At 43.1% G+C, this 17,912-nt stretch overlaps 1 protein-coding gene across 6 annotated transcripts in view; it reads right to left on the bottom strand.

Moving 5' to 3' along the window:
- Window positions 1-17,912, bottom strand: part of CPQ (carboxypeptidase Q) — a 362,296-nt gene that overhangs the window by 56,564 nt on the left and 287,820 nt on the right. The window contains exons 9-10 of one of the 6 annotated variants that reach the window (XM_019550870.1): window positions 13,907-14,063; window positions 2,117-2,906 (exon numbers count right to left, since the gene is read on the bottom strand). The exons of 4 other annotated variants lie outside the window; for them this stretch is intronic. In XM_019550870.1, coding sequence (XP_019406415.1) covers window positions 2,861-2,906; window positions 13,907-14,063 — 203 coding nt within the window. In that variant the 3' untranslated portion in view covers window positions 2,117-2,860. Of the gene's footprint in view, window positions 1-2,116; window positions 2,907-13,548; window positions 14,064-17,912 lie in introns of those variants that run through there. One more of the 6 variants, XM_019550880.1, reaches the window with a different exon arrangement.

Below are 17,912 nucleotides of genomic sequence, written 5' to 3'. Positions count from 1 at the left end.
CTCTCCTCTGGACTCTCTCAAGCTTCTCCACATCCTTTTTGAATTGTGGAGCCCAAAACTGGACGCAGTACTCCAGCCGCGGCCTCACCAAGACTAATGCAAGGTCACCCATTTAATAAGTTGGCTCACCAAGATGGAAGACTAATGCAAAGTACCCATTTAATAAGTTGGCTTTTTCTTTGGTGTCAGTTACCAGTTGTCCCATCTGGTTTAGCAGGGGTCCAATGTTACCTTTGCTTTTCCTCTGGCTCCCTACATATCTAAAAAAGGACTTTTTATTGTCCTTGATACTTGTAGCTAGTTGGAGTTCTGTCGTAGCCATCGTTTCCCTGCAGAACCAGACCAGTGTGGAATATTCCTCCTTGGAGGTGGATCCTGTCCTCCATCCTTTGTAGGCCTTTCTTTTTAGCTGCAGGAGATCCACTAGTTTCCTGGAGAGCCAAGGGGGTTGCTGTGCCCTCTTGCTGCCTTTCCTCCAAGATGGAATAGCATTAGCTTGTGCATTGAGGATTGTTCCCTTGAGGAGTGACCACTCTTCCTGAGCTCCCCTCCCCTTGGGGTCATGGTCCCTGAGGGCCTCACCGATAAGCCTTCTGAGCTTGTCAAAGTCATCTTTCCTGAAGTCAAGGACTTCCGTGTTGCTGACTAGCCAGCTTTATGGTGGATGGTAAAGGTGATCAGCTCATGGTCACTGTCACCCAGCTTCCCATTGATCATTAGGTTGCTGATTAGGTCATCCCCGGTTGCCAGTACCAGGTCGAGCAGTGCTTTACCTGTCGTTGGCCCGTAGACCTCTTGTGTCAGATAGAGGTCATACACACGCAAGAGGAAGCTCTGCGACCACTCGGATTTAGCCAAGTACTCTTCCCACAAGATATCTGGATAAGTCTGAAGTCTCCCATGACAACCATGGACCTGGAGCTTGCGGCCTCAGCCAATTCCCTAGTGAACTCCTGGTTAAGCTCTTGACTTTGGGTGGGAGGTTTGTCGACTCAATCTCTCCTGTACAGGGTATAGCCGTCTATACCTGTGGTCCAGTTATGGACAGAGTCCTTCCAGGTCTCTGTTATCCCTATGACATCATGATTATTTGTGTTAAGCAGGAGGACAAGTTCCTCCTGTTTATTCCCTAACCTCCTGGCATTCGTGTACAGGCAGGCAAGTGTCCCCTTGGGGGCCCTTGTCTTTCCCACAGATTGTTCCAGGACTGGGGTAGGGGTGGGCTCCCTTAAGTGTCTTGGCCTGCTGGCTTTGCAAGCATTGCTCAGCAGGCCAGCAGTGGTGGTAATCCCCCCCATCCTCCTGCAGGCTTATTTTAAAGCTTGGTAAAGCAGGTCAGCCAGTCTGGCTGAGAAGAGCCTCCTCCCTTGCAGAGAGAGGTGGAGGCCATTCCTTCCCAGTAGCTTGCTGCCTCTCTCACCAAAGAGCACACTGTGGTTATGGAAGCAAAAGCCTTCCTGGTGATACCAGCACTGCAGTCTTTGGTTGACTATCTGGATCCTCCTGTCCCTCCTCAGCCCATAGCCTAAGACTGGGAGGATCAAAGAAAACACCACCTGTGCCCCCAGACCTTTAGCCCCATTCCCAAATCTCTGTAGTGCCTCATGACATGGCTGGGAGCATTCCGAGCCGTGTCATTGGTGCCCACATGGATTAGGAGCATGGGATAGTGGTCAGTGGGCTGGAGGAGTTTAGGGATCTTCTCCGCAATTTCTCAGATGCAGGTTCCTGGAAAGCATGAGACTTCCCAGGATAAGGAGTTGGAGTGGCAGATTGCCCCTTCAGTCCCCCACAGGATGGAGTCCCCCACGACCTACACTTTGTGCTTTGTCTTGGAAAGAGTGGGGGCGGTAGCTACAGTAGTGCCTGTGTTGCCTGAGGGAGCTGGTAACTCAGCAGGCTCTGCTGGGGCTGCAAGAGGTTCATACCTGTTGTATAGCTCCAATGGGGCAGGGGTGGCCAAGATCCTGCCGCTTCAAAGGTTGTTAAAATACACTTGAGAGATCGAAGGAAAAGGGCCAAGCCTCCACTACAGGGGAAGACAAAACCACCCAAAATTCAGTACCAAACAAGTAAAAAAACAAACAACCCCTGATACATATAGCAGGAGAAGGGGGGAAAATACTTCCCAGGCCCCTCTGGCAGCCAGCAAAGCCTAGGAACATGGCAAATATCCATAATAAAACATAGACATATAGCTACTCCTAAAACACCCCTGCCCAATGCTTATTTAACCTCTTCTTGAATACCACAAATGATGGAGAATCCACAACTTCCCTAAGCAATCCAAGAAGTTTTTCCTGATATCCAATCTAAACTTACTTTGCTGAAACTTCAAGCCATTGATCCAAGTCCTACTTTCTGAAGCAAGAGTGAAAACGTGTTTTTTGTCTTTTTCATGGCAGCCCTTCAGGTACTTGAAGACTGATATCATGTTCTCTCTTAAATAACTTTTATGCAGGCTGGACATGCCTATTTCCTTCAGCCCCTTCTCATAACACTTCCCTTCCAAACCATTTGTCTTTTTGTCACCCGCCTCTCAAACTTCGCCACCACCTTTTAAAATATGGAGCCAAAAACTGCACACTGTACTCTAGATGAGGCCTAACCAGTGCTGAGTAGAGAGGCATTATCACTTTCCATATCTTGAATCTAATGCTTCTATCAATGCACCCCAAAGCTGCATTTGCCTTCTGTGCAGCTACACCACACTGAAGACTCATATTAGGCCTGTGATCCTCTAAGACTCCAAGATCATTCTCTGTAGTACTGCCATGAAGCCAAATTTCACCCTTTTAGTATTTGTTTTTTTGATTATTCTTCCTGAGGTGTAGTATTCTGCATTTGTCAGCACTTAACTTCATCCTGTTAGCTTCAGCCCAGCATTCAATCCATCAAGCTTGACACTGAAAGAAACAGAAATTGCTCTGAACAAAGATCTAGAAAAGCACTGAAAAGGATGTGTAAGATTAGTATTTAGAATCTAATCCTGCCAAGACAATAGTCTTCGTATTTCATCTCAGTAATCTGGAAGCTTAAATGACACTAGATATAAAAACTAAAATAACTAAAACACTAAAATACCACTGATGTATAAGGATTGACCATACACGTTGTTTTGAGACTTGATAGAAGTCCCATATACTACTTTCATATTAGATAGGCAAGCAGTGAAGTCTGAAGTAAATTTGATCAGAAATTGGCTAGCACTAGCTGATTGTGATGCTAAAACTCTTTGAACAGAGATATTGCCTTTTAACCTATTCTGTGGTCAAATGGCACACAGTTGTATGGGAAAGGAATGAACATACACATCCTCGTGATATGTCTCAATACTGTTATCCATCTTATTATTGGAACTTCAAAATCAAATCTGTGAAGGTTGCCAATGCTCATACACATTTCTCCACTTGACATCATGAAATATCAACTTCTAAAGAATATAAATAAAAATTCTGGTTAACCCTGTACTTACCATTCATTAAGATCCTGAACACCTACCTCCAACTCATTTTAAATCATGTTGACTCTTTTTTTGGTTTTGCCTGAAATGTTAATAGTAAATAATATAACTGCAGAAGAAATTTAGCAAAGGCAATGGGGATAGGTGAAAGAAATAAAACTCTTTATTAGTGACCCTACAGCTGGGCCTCCTATTTTCTTTCTCCCGAAGTAACATTACGTGATCGTTAATCGTATAAGGACTTCATACAGTAGATGTGCATACTCAATGCCTAAGCAGCCATTTAAAAATACTGTTATATGATTATAGCAAACTTCAGAAAATTGATCATATAGTAAATGACTGCTCAATAAATTCCTTTCCCAAATGAATAACAGAACTCCACATGGCATCTTCTGCAGCTGTTGACTAGGTATTAAAACTCAATCTTAGATTACAGTTGTTGAAAGTCTTCGTATGAGAGACAGATATTACTCCTGCTGGAAAGGGTTCAATTGGGAGTCTCTAACGCAGGGGTGGGCAAAATACAGCTTGCAGACCAGATGTGGCCCACCAGGGGATTTTATCCAAGCTGTGGCAGGTCCCTCAGTCCCACCTAGCGCAGGTGCAGGGGTAGCCTGGGCTGTGGTCCATGCGGCCAGTCTTGATGCCCCCAGACACACAGCAGGGCTTGAGTGGCATAGTGACTGGACTCCATTTCCTGGTAGCCCCAGTGGTGTTGGCTTCTTCTGGCTTCTGCTGCCAGTGTCATTGCTGCTCAACATGGGCCTGATACCTGGGCATCCCAGCCCATCCTCCCTGCACGTACTGCAAGATGGAGTTGGTGGGCAGGGTCTCCATGGAGACTGGCTGGGACTCTTGCAGGCAGAGTGCACTTGGCTGGGTGGATGGGATGGGGCTGCAGGTGTGGAGTGGGGTTTGGGAGTGGGAAAAGCAGGCAGAGCCCAGATTGCATGGTGGTGACAGTATGGTGCCATGCAGGGAGTGGACTGCAGCTCTGCCCTGGGCCCTGACCCTGTGCTGTTACCACTAGGAACCTGCCCCTAGCACCACCCACCCATCCCTGGATGCTGTTCCCCACCTGCCTGCAGCCCCATCCCATGTGCCCGGCTAAGCATACCCTCCCCACATGGATCCCAGGCCAGTCCCCATGGAGACCCCACCTGCTCACTCCATCTAGCACCCCCAGGCTGGTCTACTAATCTACAGCTTGGAGAGTTTTGGTGAGCTGCTGCAGGGTGGGGAGAGAGGAGTGGGAGTGCTGACATAGCCTGCAACAGCTCACTAAAATTCCCTAAGTGGCCCTACAGCTCAAATAATTGCCCACACCTGCTCTAAAATGAGACTACATTGTGACACAAAGACCCATCCAGACTGGTCATGTGGGTTTGGGAAAACTGTTGTAGCCATATCTTAGTTTCAGTATGAACAATGAGAATAACATCAACCTACCCTACAGTGCATTGTACGAGTTACTGTTTGCTTGGCATACAAAACTATAAACCTTTGAGAATTAAACAAGCCACATGACATAGAGGATGAAGGTTGGCCCTGTTTTCTATTTCCACAATTGCCTCAGACTGAATTTAAAAATACTAGGAAGTTGTGCTGCACTTCATAAACAGTGTTCATTTAAGCTCTGCAACATATTTATGAGGCAGGTAAGTATCCTTATCCTCATTTTACACACTGAAATAGCAAAGCAGTATCAAAAACCAGGATTTGAAAACTGATTTGAAACAAGTCTTTTGGTTCTCAATCTTGTCTATGCTTAGTTGACTACAGTACACTGTCTACTAGGCAAAAAATAGCCTCCAATTTTTTCACCTACCAAGAGTTTGGTGTCATTTATTATATTGTTGTATATTGCCTTGTAGCTTTGAAGCTTTAAAGTGCTGTCCCTTTACAACTAAACATCTTTGTTCTGGGAGGATGAGAGAATCTCCTTGGCAATCCTCCACTGAGGCCTGCCTTTGACTTGCAGTTTGATTCCACTCAGGTGAGACCAACCTGCTGTAACTCACAATATATGCTCCTTCTATGGAACTATTTGTTCTTCCTTTCTTTTGTTTTCTACTCAAGCGGTTGCCTCATAATATTAGTGTCCAGTCTTTTCAGAGTGTGATCAATTCATTTAAATTATCACAGTGTAAGGGGTTGATGTTGTACTGCCCACAGCCCCATTGTCTCCCAATTGAAACAGTAATGCTTTGTCATTGGAAAGATCACCTGCCACGCCTTCAATATTATGGGAGATATGTCTAGACACTCCTAGGGAGACAATGGAGAATGGGCATGAGCTCAGGATGCAGGTAGGTCTTCACAGGGCTCCACCATCCCCATCCCCTACCCTCACCACACCTGATGTTTTGGGCATTGTTACCTGCCTTTGAGACTGATCTTCCTACCCTTATTTGGAATACTGTTGGCTGAGTGCCTTGGTTATGTGGCTGCTTGCCCCGTTCTTCCCCACATGGGTCCCAAGACAGCTCTCTCTCTCTCCTCTGGTTCCCCTGTTGCTCTCCTATGACTAAGACCATCTCTCTCTTCTTCTCCCCCTCTTTGGGGAGTAATTCTGCCTATGCCTTCTTCTTCCCCTAGGTCACCAGAGTGGTTCTCTTCACCCCCCCAGTCCTGATCTCACTGGCCAGTCGAGTCTCCCCACTGGAACATGTTCCTTGCTGGATCTTGCCAGCTAAATTACGAGGCTGGAGCTCTCTTTGACCCCAGGGTTGGTCTTCTCCCCTCTTCTGCTCTCCGATCTCTTCTTCTCTTTTCTGTTTCTTAGTTTCCTCTGACCCTCAGATGCTTCCTTGGCATCCCTTAAATCTTCTCAGCTGGGTCTGTCGTGGCAGCCTCCCATTTGCTGACCGTCTGACCCAGCTGTTCCTCCTTACGTTTCCTGGTGTGGCCTCTTTTTTTCTCTCTTTCTTTTTCCACACTGTTTTCCTCTTCCCGGGTTTGAACCCCAGCAGCTGGGTTTGCTGTGGCAGCCTTTGATCTGCCATAGCCCCAGCTGACCCCTCCAGTTGTTTTGGGTGCGGCGCTTTCTGTGTCTGGATTTGCCACAGCTTTTCCTGCTCCTCAAGTTAAGTTTTTTTCTTTTGTCTCTCTTTCTCATTCCCATGGCAAGCTGCTTCAGGCACCCTGTCACACATTGATTTCATAGACATTAGGGCTGGAAGGGACCTCACAAGATTATTGAGTCCAGCCCCCTGCTCAATGGGCAGGAAGTCAGCTGGGGTCAGATGATCGTAGCAAGATAAGCATCCAAATGTTTCTTGAATGTGTCCAGAGTAGATGCTTGAACCACTTCTGTGGGGGAGTCCATTCCAGATTGTGGAGATTCAGACAGTACAGAAGTTTTCCTTGTGTCCATTCTGAACTAGGAGTTTGTGACCATTGGCCCTTTGGACCTTATCTTCCCTTGAGGTGCCCTGGTGAACAGATGTTCTCCCAGATCTTGATGCACCCCTGATATACTTATAGGCTGCCACTAAGTCCACTCGAGCCCATGCTTTTCCAGGCTTAATAGTCCCTGCCTCTCAGCCTCTCCTCATAAGGCCTACTCTCTTGACCTCCGATCATGTGCGTGGCTCTCCTCTGGACTCTCTCAAGCTTCTCCACATCCTTCCTAAAGTGTGGAGCCCAGAACTGGATACAGTACTTAATCTGCAGCCTCACCAAGGCTGAGTAACGTGGGAGGATGACATCCAGGGTCTTGAGATGCATCAGTAGATACAAGCTAGGGTTTTATTTGCTTTCTTAAATGGCATTTTCAGTAGGTCTCTTCTGTACATTTTTGTGTTGCTCTTCAGTTGTTGCCTGTTCAGATCCTTTGGTACCTAAAATCTAGTACAGACTTAAAATTACAGAGTGCTGTACCAGCCATTTTCTATTTCCTCATTTTTCCACCAGATAAAATAAAAACAACTTCACATTATTATAAAGATCTGAAGTTTGGTTCTTACTTAAAGTTGTGTGGTTAGTGAAGCATAAAAGCAACATGTGCTTTTATAAGTCTAGCATGGATATCCTTCTTGGCACTATCAGAGTAGTTCACAATACTTGAAAGATATATTCAGCTTTCCAGTTCTTGAACACATGTGGCATTCACTTCTACATGCCCTGGTATTCCATTTATTCTCATTATTTTCTCCCTATTTACCTTCAATTCGACAAGTTTTTAGCTGCTGCTTTCATAATTTTGTCTTCCCAATGTTTGCAGTCCCTAGGCAAACATTGCCTACAAAGTCTCAGTCCTGTAGATGTTGGGTAAATACCCACTACCACAATATAAACTCTGAGGACGAGAGAGCAAAAAGCCAGAAAAGCAATAACTCTTGAGGTAAAGGGGGCTGGTCTGACATGGGGGAAGTCAACCACAGGCCACAGGCAGAGCTGCATGCCTGTGGAAGCCTAATACTCTGCCTGGACCAAAGAGTATTAGGCAAGCAGAGTAGTACACTAGGCACTATCACAATATAAACCTTAAATAAGCACAGTAATAAATCTAAGACCAAGTTTTATTTAATTTATACTAGCCCAAGCTTCTAGAAGTAATGAGCACTGGAAATTGGACATATATGAAAAAAGAATTTACATACATTTATTGTAGACAAAAATAAAAAATGCTGAAGACAACAAAGAATTCCATAAAAATGATGAGGACACAATTGGCTAATTTTACTTTGCGCACAAAACTTTGAAAAAAAGTCAAGGGCTTTCGGCTTCAGAAAAGTCTTGATCTTCCCAGTTCACACAAAGTCTTGTGATGTATGCATCATTAATTTCTATGCAGAAAACATTGTTCACTTCAACTGGCAATTAGTGGTAACATTTCTATCTTGTGTAGTGATGAGATTTTTATGCTAATCATTAAACAGCAGTAAATTAATCATTTGGGCACATTTAGATGGGATGTATATTTCATGAGACAGATATAGATATCAAGATCAGTTTGATATTTACTCAGGGTAAATGTAAGTGTCTCAGATCATTATGAGGGAAGCATACTAAGTAAATATACAGCCAAAAATGTCTTCAACGTAAATGCATAAGCAGCACAGCTTCACCTCTAGTAATAAGAAACAGCTCCCTTTCTCATCAGTGTTTAATTATTGTAAGGAAGGTAAAAAGCCCAAGGGATCATACACTTAAATCATTCAGAGATGCTACAAATTTCAAACACCTTGACACATGAAGGACAAAACCAGTAACCTGATTTCTCATCCTATAATTCCTTCCATTTATTACTGAAAAAATGTATCCCCCTTAAATCATGCAATATTGGAAAAGACTTTTTAATCTTAATTCGCACTATAGTCTAGTTGGCTAAATAAATTATGGATCTGACTTGACTCCATAGCCATGTCTGAAAGCTTTTGACTTGTAGTAAAAAGGAAACTATATAAGTCCATCCCCTCCTCTTAGCCAATAAGTGAAGTCTGTAATACCATATCTGAAAGAAAATATTTATTTGGAATTTAACATTGGTGATGTTATTTCAGTATGTTTGAATACCTTTCCTTTTTCTTTGGTTCAAAGCAAACAGACATTTACAGGACAAGGTCATCCTAGTGCAACGTCAATGGTATTTTTGTTCACCTAAAAAAAACATAGGTGTAATGCATTCATTTTACCATGTTGTCATGATATTTTATCAGAAGACTAACTTCCTAGTATTACCTGTAATAGAAAAAGAAAGCGAAGTAATTTCTCATCTCTGAGGAAGGCACAACAGGGTTCCACAAGCAGACATTGGAGCCAGTAAAATAATTAATTTTCTAATGTACTTGAATCTTCTGGCCAGAACAAATGCTACCAATTAGAAAATTAAACCACCTCCTCAGAAATCGAATCGCCAACCACTGAAACATCAAAAGTATTTACATACAAAGAGCTTAATTCTTATTCAGAAAGATTCATTCATGGCAACTGTTGATCCATCTAGATCATGATATATGCAAGGGTCACCCAGACCCTTGATGCATAAGCCTAGGCAGGAGATTTTGGAAAAGGGGAGGCTGCCCAGATCTTCCACCCCCACTTAAGGCTACTGAGGGCAGAATCCAAAGGCCAGGGTGGCTCCAGATATTCAGTGCCTCCATGGCTGTATTTATATAAGCATCAGGGAATTGAACCCAGGTCTCCTGTGTGGGAAATGAGGAACCTACGTCTGAATTACAGGGGAATGCTATTTTGAACTAAAAGAAAGCAAAATATCATAGATTTACAAAGACTTAATATAATTGGAGAGAAATAATGACAATTTTGCAATTTGCTGCCAATTCCATAAAAAAAAGAAAAAAAATCATAAACCAAAAAACTAAAAAAAAAATCTCCATTACTCAAACAGAATGTTCTGTTCAACCGGAAATAAACTTAGCTCATGATTTAAGCATTTACTTTTTAAAAATATGGTTGAAGAATATTTTGAAATGAATGAAATGCCATTCTGATTTAAAAAGTCATATTGTTTCCTTTTCAAGAATGTCAGAATGAAAAGTCATTATAGCACTGAAGCAGACAAAACAGAGACAGGTTTGCAAAAAACTTCTATGTCGCTGAATATGCATTTTTCACTGAAAAATAATTGGCTGAAAACAAAAAATTCACCTAGCTCTAATTAGTCTTATAGGGTTGTCTGCAACGGGTCCCCAACATATCTTGAAGGGATGCCTTCAAGTGCATCTACTCATTCCCACTTTCATGCACCAGATTCGGAAATGAGCAGTGAGGCTGCATCAGGGGTATCCCCAGCAGCTACTCAAGCACATGGGAGACTCAGGCCTTGAGAACAGTTGGTGTGAGCAGCCCCAAACAACTTCACCATCATATTTCTAGGTTTGGTGTACTGCTGGAGCACAAGTTAGGTAGAGCACGTGTGGAAGGCACCCTCCCAGGATACACTAAGGATGCAGTGTACACATTACCTATACTGTTCACTAGAAAAAATGGAAGTTCATGAAAATAACTGCTCTGCAACTTTCTTCTGAAGACTCTCTAAACCTTGAAGTCCATGAGGTTGGTGGAAGGCTTACACAGTCTTCAGGAGGAGTTGCATTCTTTTATAGCCCAGTCTTATGAAAACTGTCATCAAACATAAAATCATAAACAAAGGTGTCTTGCTCCCTCTGGATCTTGAGATGGTATTTCACAGGGAGCAGGGGATTTTTTCCAACTGATATAACTGTGCTGAGGTCAATTGGATTTTTTCGCAGCAATGGTTAGAAAAAGTTTATCATGGGGTGTAATGCAGTATGTTCTTATGAGTACTCTTATCTGAGAAATGCTTCCAGCTGACATAATGGTAGCTAAAGGACATACTCTGAAAGAAAAGGAAACATGGAATATTTCTTCCAAAAGGACAGGACTTAAAACTTGTGCCACTTAATTTAACTGCATATGGGAAACCTGGGAATCTTTGAGGAACAAAGTCACATTGATAAACCTTGGTAGAGACGGATAAGGGAAAAGATCAAGAAAGGTTTAAAAGCATATATGCTTTCGTAGGCAGAGATTTGAATGTGGAGGTTGATGAAAGCAAAACTGACACAACTGTGAGAAGCACTAGCCATATACTTGTCAAAGAAGCATCCTGCTATATAAACCACAGTGTTCTTAGAACCTGTAATAGGCTGTAAGAATAAATTTAAGTTAATTTCAGTTGTTCCTTCAAAAGAAAGGACAGAATATCATTTTATATTTGTTAAAAATTGATACAGAAACACTCTTAATGTTCTATGAAGGAGAATGGGTATTTCAGAGAAATTCCAGTGGGATACCATTACCTCTCACTGCTAATATATCAGTCCAAAGCCAGGAATGGCTGATAGCAACTGCAAATGATGCTGTTGTGTCCATGCATAATGTTTGCTAGCCTTGTTGCAAAACAAAAAAAAAAGATCAAAAGCACTTGTCAAAGACATGAACTACACACGTTGAAGACAAGGAAAACACATCTCCAAGTATCTCTCAGGTTCACTGCCTTTCCTCCTAATCCTCAAAACGTGCCACTGGAATAAGGGCCAGGCAGAGAAAGGAAGAATCAATAGGAGATAAGGAAAGCTAATTCAAAAATTCATCTCTCATCCTCAGTGAGAATACCAAGTTATCAGTTCTTGCAGGGGAGACGGGCATCATGTAGACTCAAACCACTGAGTGGTATAAATCAAAACTGACTACTTTAAATGTCATCCACATACCAACTAGCAGAGAGTGAGAAATACTGAGCCCAGTTGCAATGCCTTCTCTGCCTGAAATGTGTGGCTTAAGAAACTGGTGCATTTAAAATATAGTGTGTAGATAAATATGGTAAAGACTACCTAAGTGACTACAGTTCACTGTAAGGGTGGCCAGAGGCTGGAATAGGCTTCCCAGAGAGGTGGTGCTCTCACCTTCCCTGGAAATCTTCAAGAGGAGACTGGACAGGCACCTGGCTGGGGTCTTATGACCCCTGCCACCCCCAGTGCTCCTTCCTGCCCATGGCAGGGGGTCAGACTAGATGATCTGTCTAGGTCCCTCCCGACTCACTGATTCTATGATTCTTAGAACTATCTTCTTTCCAAGTGAAAATGACTGAAAGTACCTGCGACAGCTATGGTTACCCATACGTTTGGAGGTAGCTCGGACCCCAAAGAAATGCAGGTTGTGAAGCTTAACAGATGGATCCTACTACCCAGAAGGACAACAGAAGGAGGTGGAACAGGGATATCTACAATTACAATACAACCCTATAGCCATTTAAATGAACACAGCCAGATTCAGACCCCACGCAGACCTGCTATAATACTAGTCTTGAAGCAAGGACTACAGAATCCCTTTCATTGTCACCTAGTTACCAGCTTGAACAACCTAGACATATCATTAATGACCTCCAACTCCTCCTGAAAAATGATGACCTTCTCAAGCTACCCACAGGGGACACATCTGTCCTAGCTTACAGGGAGCCCCTCAACCACAAATGGCATCCCTTCAGCAACACACTACGTAACTCCCATTCTGAGCAGACCTTGCTTCAGACCTAGATGTCAGTTGTGCCTCCTCACCAACACAGACCACATCATCACTGGACCAAGTAACGTGGATTGTAACATCCACTGTTCATTTACCTGCACCTTGACCAATGTCATGCATATCATCACTTGTTTACAGTGCCCCTCTGCCATCTACATTGGACAGATGTGGCAAACCCCATGTACCAAAATGAATAAACACTGGTCCTGACATCAGTTCCAGAAAGACACACAAGCCTGTGGCAGAACACTTTAACCTCCCTGGATATTCAATCACTGACCTCAGAGTGGCTGTCCTTAGACACCAAAACTTCAAAAACAAACTTGAACTGAAAACTGGGGAAGAAGAAATCATCTACAGACTGGACTGTGTTAAGTATGGTCTAAACCAAGATTATGGATTCTTATCTCATTACCTCTAGTAGCTTTTATAACCCTTGTGTCCCTGCATGACTTAAATGTTTTTCTTTCTCCTACCCACCTAGCCTCTTTTTCCTCTCCCTTCCCTACCCCTTTGTATTCTATTTAGAAGCTCTGCTTTCTACAGTCCCTTCACACCATCTGATGAAAGTGCTGCTTACAAAAGCTTATGCTACGTGTCTCTGATTTAGTTGATAAGATGCAAACCTGTCCTGTCTTCTGCCTGACTTCAAATTAACATACTAATTACTTCCCTCTACACAAACTTGCAGCCAGGGTGCTGATATAATTCCCACCATTTCTTCTATTTCCCTCAAATCACATAAGCCTTGGCTTTTCTCCAATGAATTGTGCAGTGAACAGCATTTTCCAATCAGTTTAAGCCTTTACTGTGAATTGTGTCTGAAGTTGCAATATGGATTATATGAATTAGGACATTTTTCAGAGCTATAATATTTTAGCTATCAAATCTTTAAGACATTAAACAAGTTATAATATCAAGAGTTGGTTTGTACTAGAACTAAGACTTATCAAAGTACTGATTTATAGTCTAAAGACTAGGGAAGCATGGGAGCATTTTTATATCTAACGTTATTCTAATATCTAGACAGAAAAAATCCCTAACATATTACACATGCACAGCACAGCAACTATTCTGATACAACATATTTATTGAGTGTATTTCCTTCTGACACAGGATCACTTATAGATAATTATTATACAATATTATAATATAGTATATTTTGGGGGAGGCATCAGGCATTGATTAATTGATAAAAAACTTGCTAGAAAAAACATGAAATAAGAATCAGAAATGGAATGCATTTAACCAGCTAAAACAAACAGAACAATGTGAAAGAAATCTGCTTTGAGGTCAAAGAACAGAATGAAAATCAGCAAAAATCAGGGTGAATAAGGAATTTCCTACATCTGTAGACCATATGCATCAGTCGATTCAGAGCCTTCACTGAAGAATATACGTTTTCCTTCTTGCTTCCTTTATTACCTTGGCAACATCTCCTCCATGTCAGCAATTACATAGGAGACAACAGTCCAAACAGCAGCGCAGAGATTCATCTGGCTTGGATCTTGAACTGTCATTGTGTCCCCTTGAGAATGATGAAACCAGAAGTATTTACTAAGGTCATCACGCAAACTGGCACCTATGCAGAAAAACAGGCAATTTCTTATTATGTATACTTAAAGATAAACCTAAAACATAAATTACCCTTGTGCTGATCTTTGCTAAATCCACCTGCAACAGAGTAAGGTTCCATAGAACAATTTAAAAAATCCATGGCGCACAGAATCTTCAGGGTTTCATTTTGGCTGACTTGTGCAAGTACATGAGGCAGCAAAAGAGTATGATAATATAAGAGAGGCTGTATTTCCCTTAAATGTACTGCATGGGTAAGCATATAATTTAATTTCTTCATATAGAGCTCTAGGATCTGACCCAAGGAAATCCATATAATTATCCTACATAGAGTTGTTTTTAGAGTTTGTGAATATGAAGTAGATGGCTGCATTTTGTGATAATACAAAGCATCATGTGCCTATCACTGTACTGATGATGTGCTGCTATCTAATCATCCATCTTTATTTATAACTATCTGTACTGTAGTAATGTAGCACAGTCAAAACAATAGAGGTTCAAGAGTGCGCTGGTCCTAATGATAACCAAACCATGGAGACACATGCTTTTAGTTGAGTTCCCAATCCAGTCCCCACAGACAACCCAGCAAAATACACCATAGTGCAACGAAGCGAGGAGAGGGGTTGTGGGGTGGGGGACAGGAACTATTGGTAATACGTCTGGGTGCCGACCATTGGTGGAGGGGGGTGCAAAAAAATCAGCAGTTGTACTTCCAGCACTAGCTACATTGCACACTTGCTGCACTCAGGTGCCCAGTTACATCTCTGATAATTCATTACAATAACATTTAGACTCCCAATCAACTAGAGGCAGAGGAAGTGCAGCTGAGATCTGCCTTCAACTTATACTTAGTTGACTTTCTTCAGAGGACATGAGATCACATGTAGCATCCTACCTCGCCAGGCAATACTGCCACATGGACAAGGATTTGCTTCCTAGGATAGAAGCTGCACATGAATTGGTTTAAGTGATCAGAAACAGGTTTAAGCCTGTAACAGAACAGACGTTCAGTGCACATAAACCAGGTTCACAATGCCTGAAACTGGTTTGAGATAAACCTAGTTGAATGCAGTATCAGCCTTAGCTGATTTGGGTCAAACCAGTTTATGAAATTTCTATCTCAGACCCCTTACTGGTTCAAGTTCAATCACAGTCCCCCAGCATCCCAGTATGCTTTCCAGCCCTGGACTGGGCTGAGCTACCTGCTCCAGAGAGTAGGGCAGGCCCCGCTCCTCTGCTCCCTGGCTAGAGCAGTGAAGGTTGGCTGAAAAAGGGGTGGGGGGGAACAAGCCCAGCTGAGGATGCAGCCCAGTCTATTGTGGGGTGGAGCTAGACTACCCCCCCCGCCCTCACCCCAGGAAAACCCTGGCTCAGGTCTGGGGTGGGGGATTAAACACCCCTTCCCCCATTCAAACTTACTGTTGGCTGCAACTATGGACTACAAATCCCACAGGCACCTGGATGCAGGAAGAGGAAGTGATGAGAGAATCTGCAGAGTCCCGCTGCTGTAATTCTGGACTGCAAATCCCAGAGACCTCAGGAGCAACAAGAAGAGGAAGTGAACACACAGCCAGAGAGTTGTGCTGTAGTGTCCTCTGGCTTCTGGCCTGAGCCACTATAGGCATGTGGCTGCATTTTCGGAATCAAAGATAAATGTCTGTTCACTTCCGTTTCAATTTAATGTGTGCAGTTTAGATAGGGTTACCATATATCCACATTTTCCCAGACATGTCCTTTTTTTTGGATCCCTGTGCTGCATCCAGGCAGGTTTTTAAAATAAGAGCAAAATAAAAGATGTCTGGGTTTTCTGTGATCCCTGGTTGCCTGCTTCTGGCTGGGAGCAGAGGGCAAGGTGATTGGCTGTCGGGGGTCACATGCTCCTTGTACGGGCTCCAACAAGCCAGGTAGAGACAGTGACACAGAGAGAGAGGGAGTGTGTGTGTGTGTGTGTGTGTGTGTGAGAGAGAGCGAGAGAGAGCAAGCAAGTAGAAATGCATGCAATGCGGGAGCTGCTTTGGCAGCTGGGCTGGGGTGGCAGGAGTCTGCAGGTCAAGAGTGAAGAGCACCAGCAGGGCTGGGGGGCAGGGGCTGTGGGTCGGAAGTGAGGGGTACTGACAGGGCGGGGTTTAGGGGCAGCAGGTCAGGAGTGAGGGGCACCGGGGCTGTGGGTCAGGAGTGGGGGACGAATGACTGTGGGTTGGGTGTGCAGGGCACTGGCAGCACCAGGGGGCTGTAGGTCAGGAGTGAGGGGAACCAGCAAGGGGTGGGGGCAGCGTATTGCTGTTTGGGAGTGAGGGGCACTGGCAGGGCTGGGATCAATGAGTCTGGAGTGAGGGGAAGCAGCAGGGCTGGGGGTGTTGCTTGTCAGTGAGGGGCAACAGAATGGACAGGGGCAGCGGCAGGTTACTGGCATGTCACTCTCCCCCTCATCCTATTCCCTCCCCACCTACCTGGAAATATGGAACCCTAGCTTAGACTAACCTGCAAAGACTGAATCAATTCAACCTCGGGCTTTTTGACTGTCTATATCTAGCCCAGGGGGTCAATGATATGGAAGCTACATGGAACAAGCACAGAAGCAGCCTTAGCAAGTACTGTAGTAGGAAACAAATGATTTATCAGGCTGTTTTCTCTGGTTTATTCCACTCCGGACATTCTTTGTTTTACAATGGCTGTCCATTTGTTTTAAGCCCCCCTTTTAGCCAGTCTCCAATCTCCTACCCACCATTGCTCAGTCTCTTCACCTTAGGTTTACTTCATCTGTCCTTCACTCTGCCTTTCTCTCCCTCTTCTCTCCTTCTCTATCCCTCTTGCTTTCCCTCTTTTCTATAGCTCCTTTCCCTTCTCTTGTCATTCTATTGATTTAATCATGTTCTAACAAAAACTCCGTGTTAAAAAAACAGCAAAAAAATGCCACTAAATATGTCACCATGGATGACTCTGCTTGTCTACTGCATTCCTTTGCTTTTGCTTGTCTCTCTATTCAGAAATTGGTTTTCAGGGTGGGAATGTTTTACTACTTTGTATTTGTGAAGTGTCAGGTCAACTGGGCCCCCTTTTAGTCAGCCTCTACACTCTACCCAATAAATGATAATAATGATGATGATGACAATGCACTAGTGATGGGAATGTAGACCACAGTTAGATACAATGGTAACAGGCATGCTAGAAAAACCTTAGGTGGAGGATTCAGTGAATACTCTGAATTGCATGCTCTAGAAACAGTCATTTTCAAGAGATGAGAATTTTGATAGGCTTTTTAATGTATACTTATAAGACTTTATATTCTAACTTGGTCTCTTTAAGAGGTCTCATATCTTTGTAGAGAATAAAAGCAAAATCTTGTGCTGTTATTACAGTTATACTACTGAATACTATTCCTAATAAATGTATCTTTTGATCAGACCCAAAATTCAGGATTCAATCCAGCTTCTGCTAAAGTTATTGAAATGTTTTCCATGGGAGTTAAATTAGAATATTATCAAGCCTGATTAAATGAACTCTAAATATCCATTATGACATATATTTATCATTGAGGGGACTGTTTTTGTCCTCACTCTTATTTTGGTGTAGGGCAAGTCGAAAGAAAGGGAAAAAATTTTATCATTTTGTCAAAGATGAAGACACGTCTTTGTACCAGATGTGACCTAACCCCCCCAAAAAACTGTGATTGTTATATTAGAATGCTACAGGTTTCATTTTAACAGGTTTCTTTGTGCTTATATCACATACAAAAACAGTGCAGGTTGAATTTGACAGTAACTTACATCCATGTGTTATCCCAGAGACATCAAAGGGAGGTGAGTGAATGGCCCTTTTGTGCAGGATTTAAACTCAGACTTATTTATAAATATTT

The sequence above is a fragment of the Crocodylus porosus genome, unplaced genomic scaffold (genome assembly GCF_001723895.1).
Source record: "Crocodylus porosus isolate Cpor-Errol unplaced genomic scaffold, CroPor_comp1, whole genome shotgun sequence".
In the NCBI taxonomy this organism is placed as follows: Eukaryota; Metazoa; Chordata; order Crocodylia; family Crocodylidae; genus Crocodylus; species Crocodylus porosus.
This window is presented reverse-complemented; position numbering and strand designations above follow the sequence as displayed.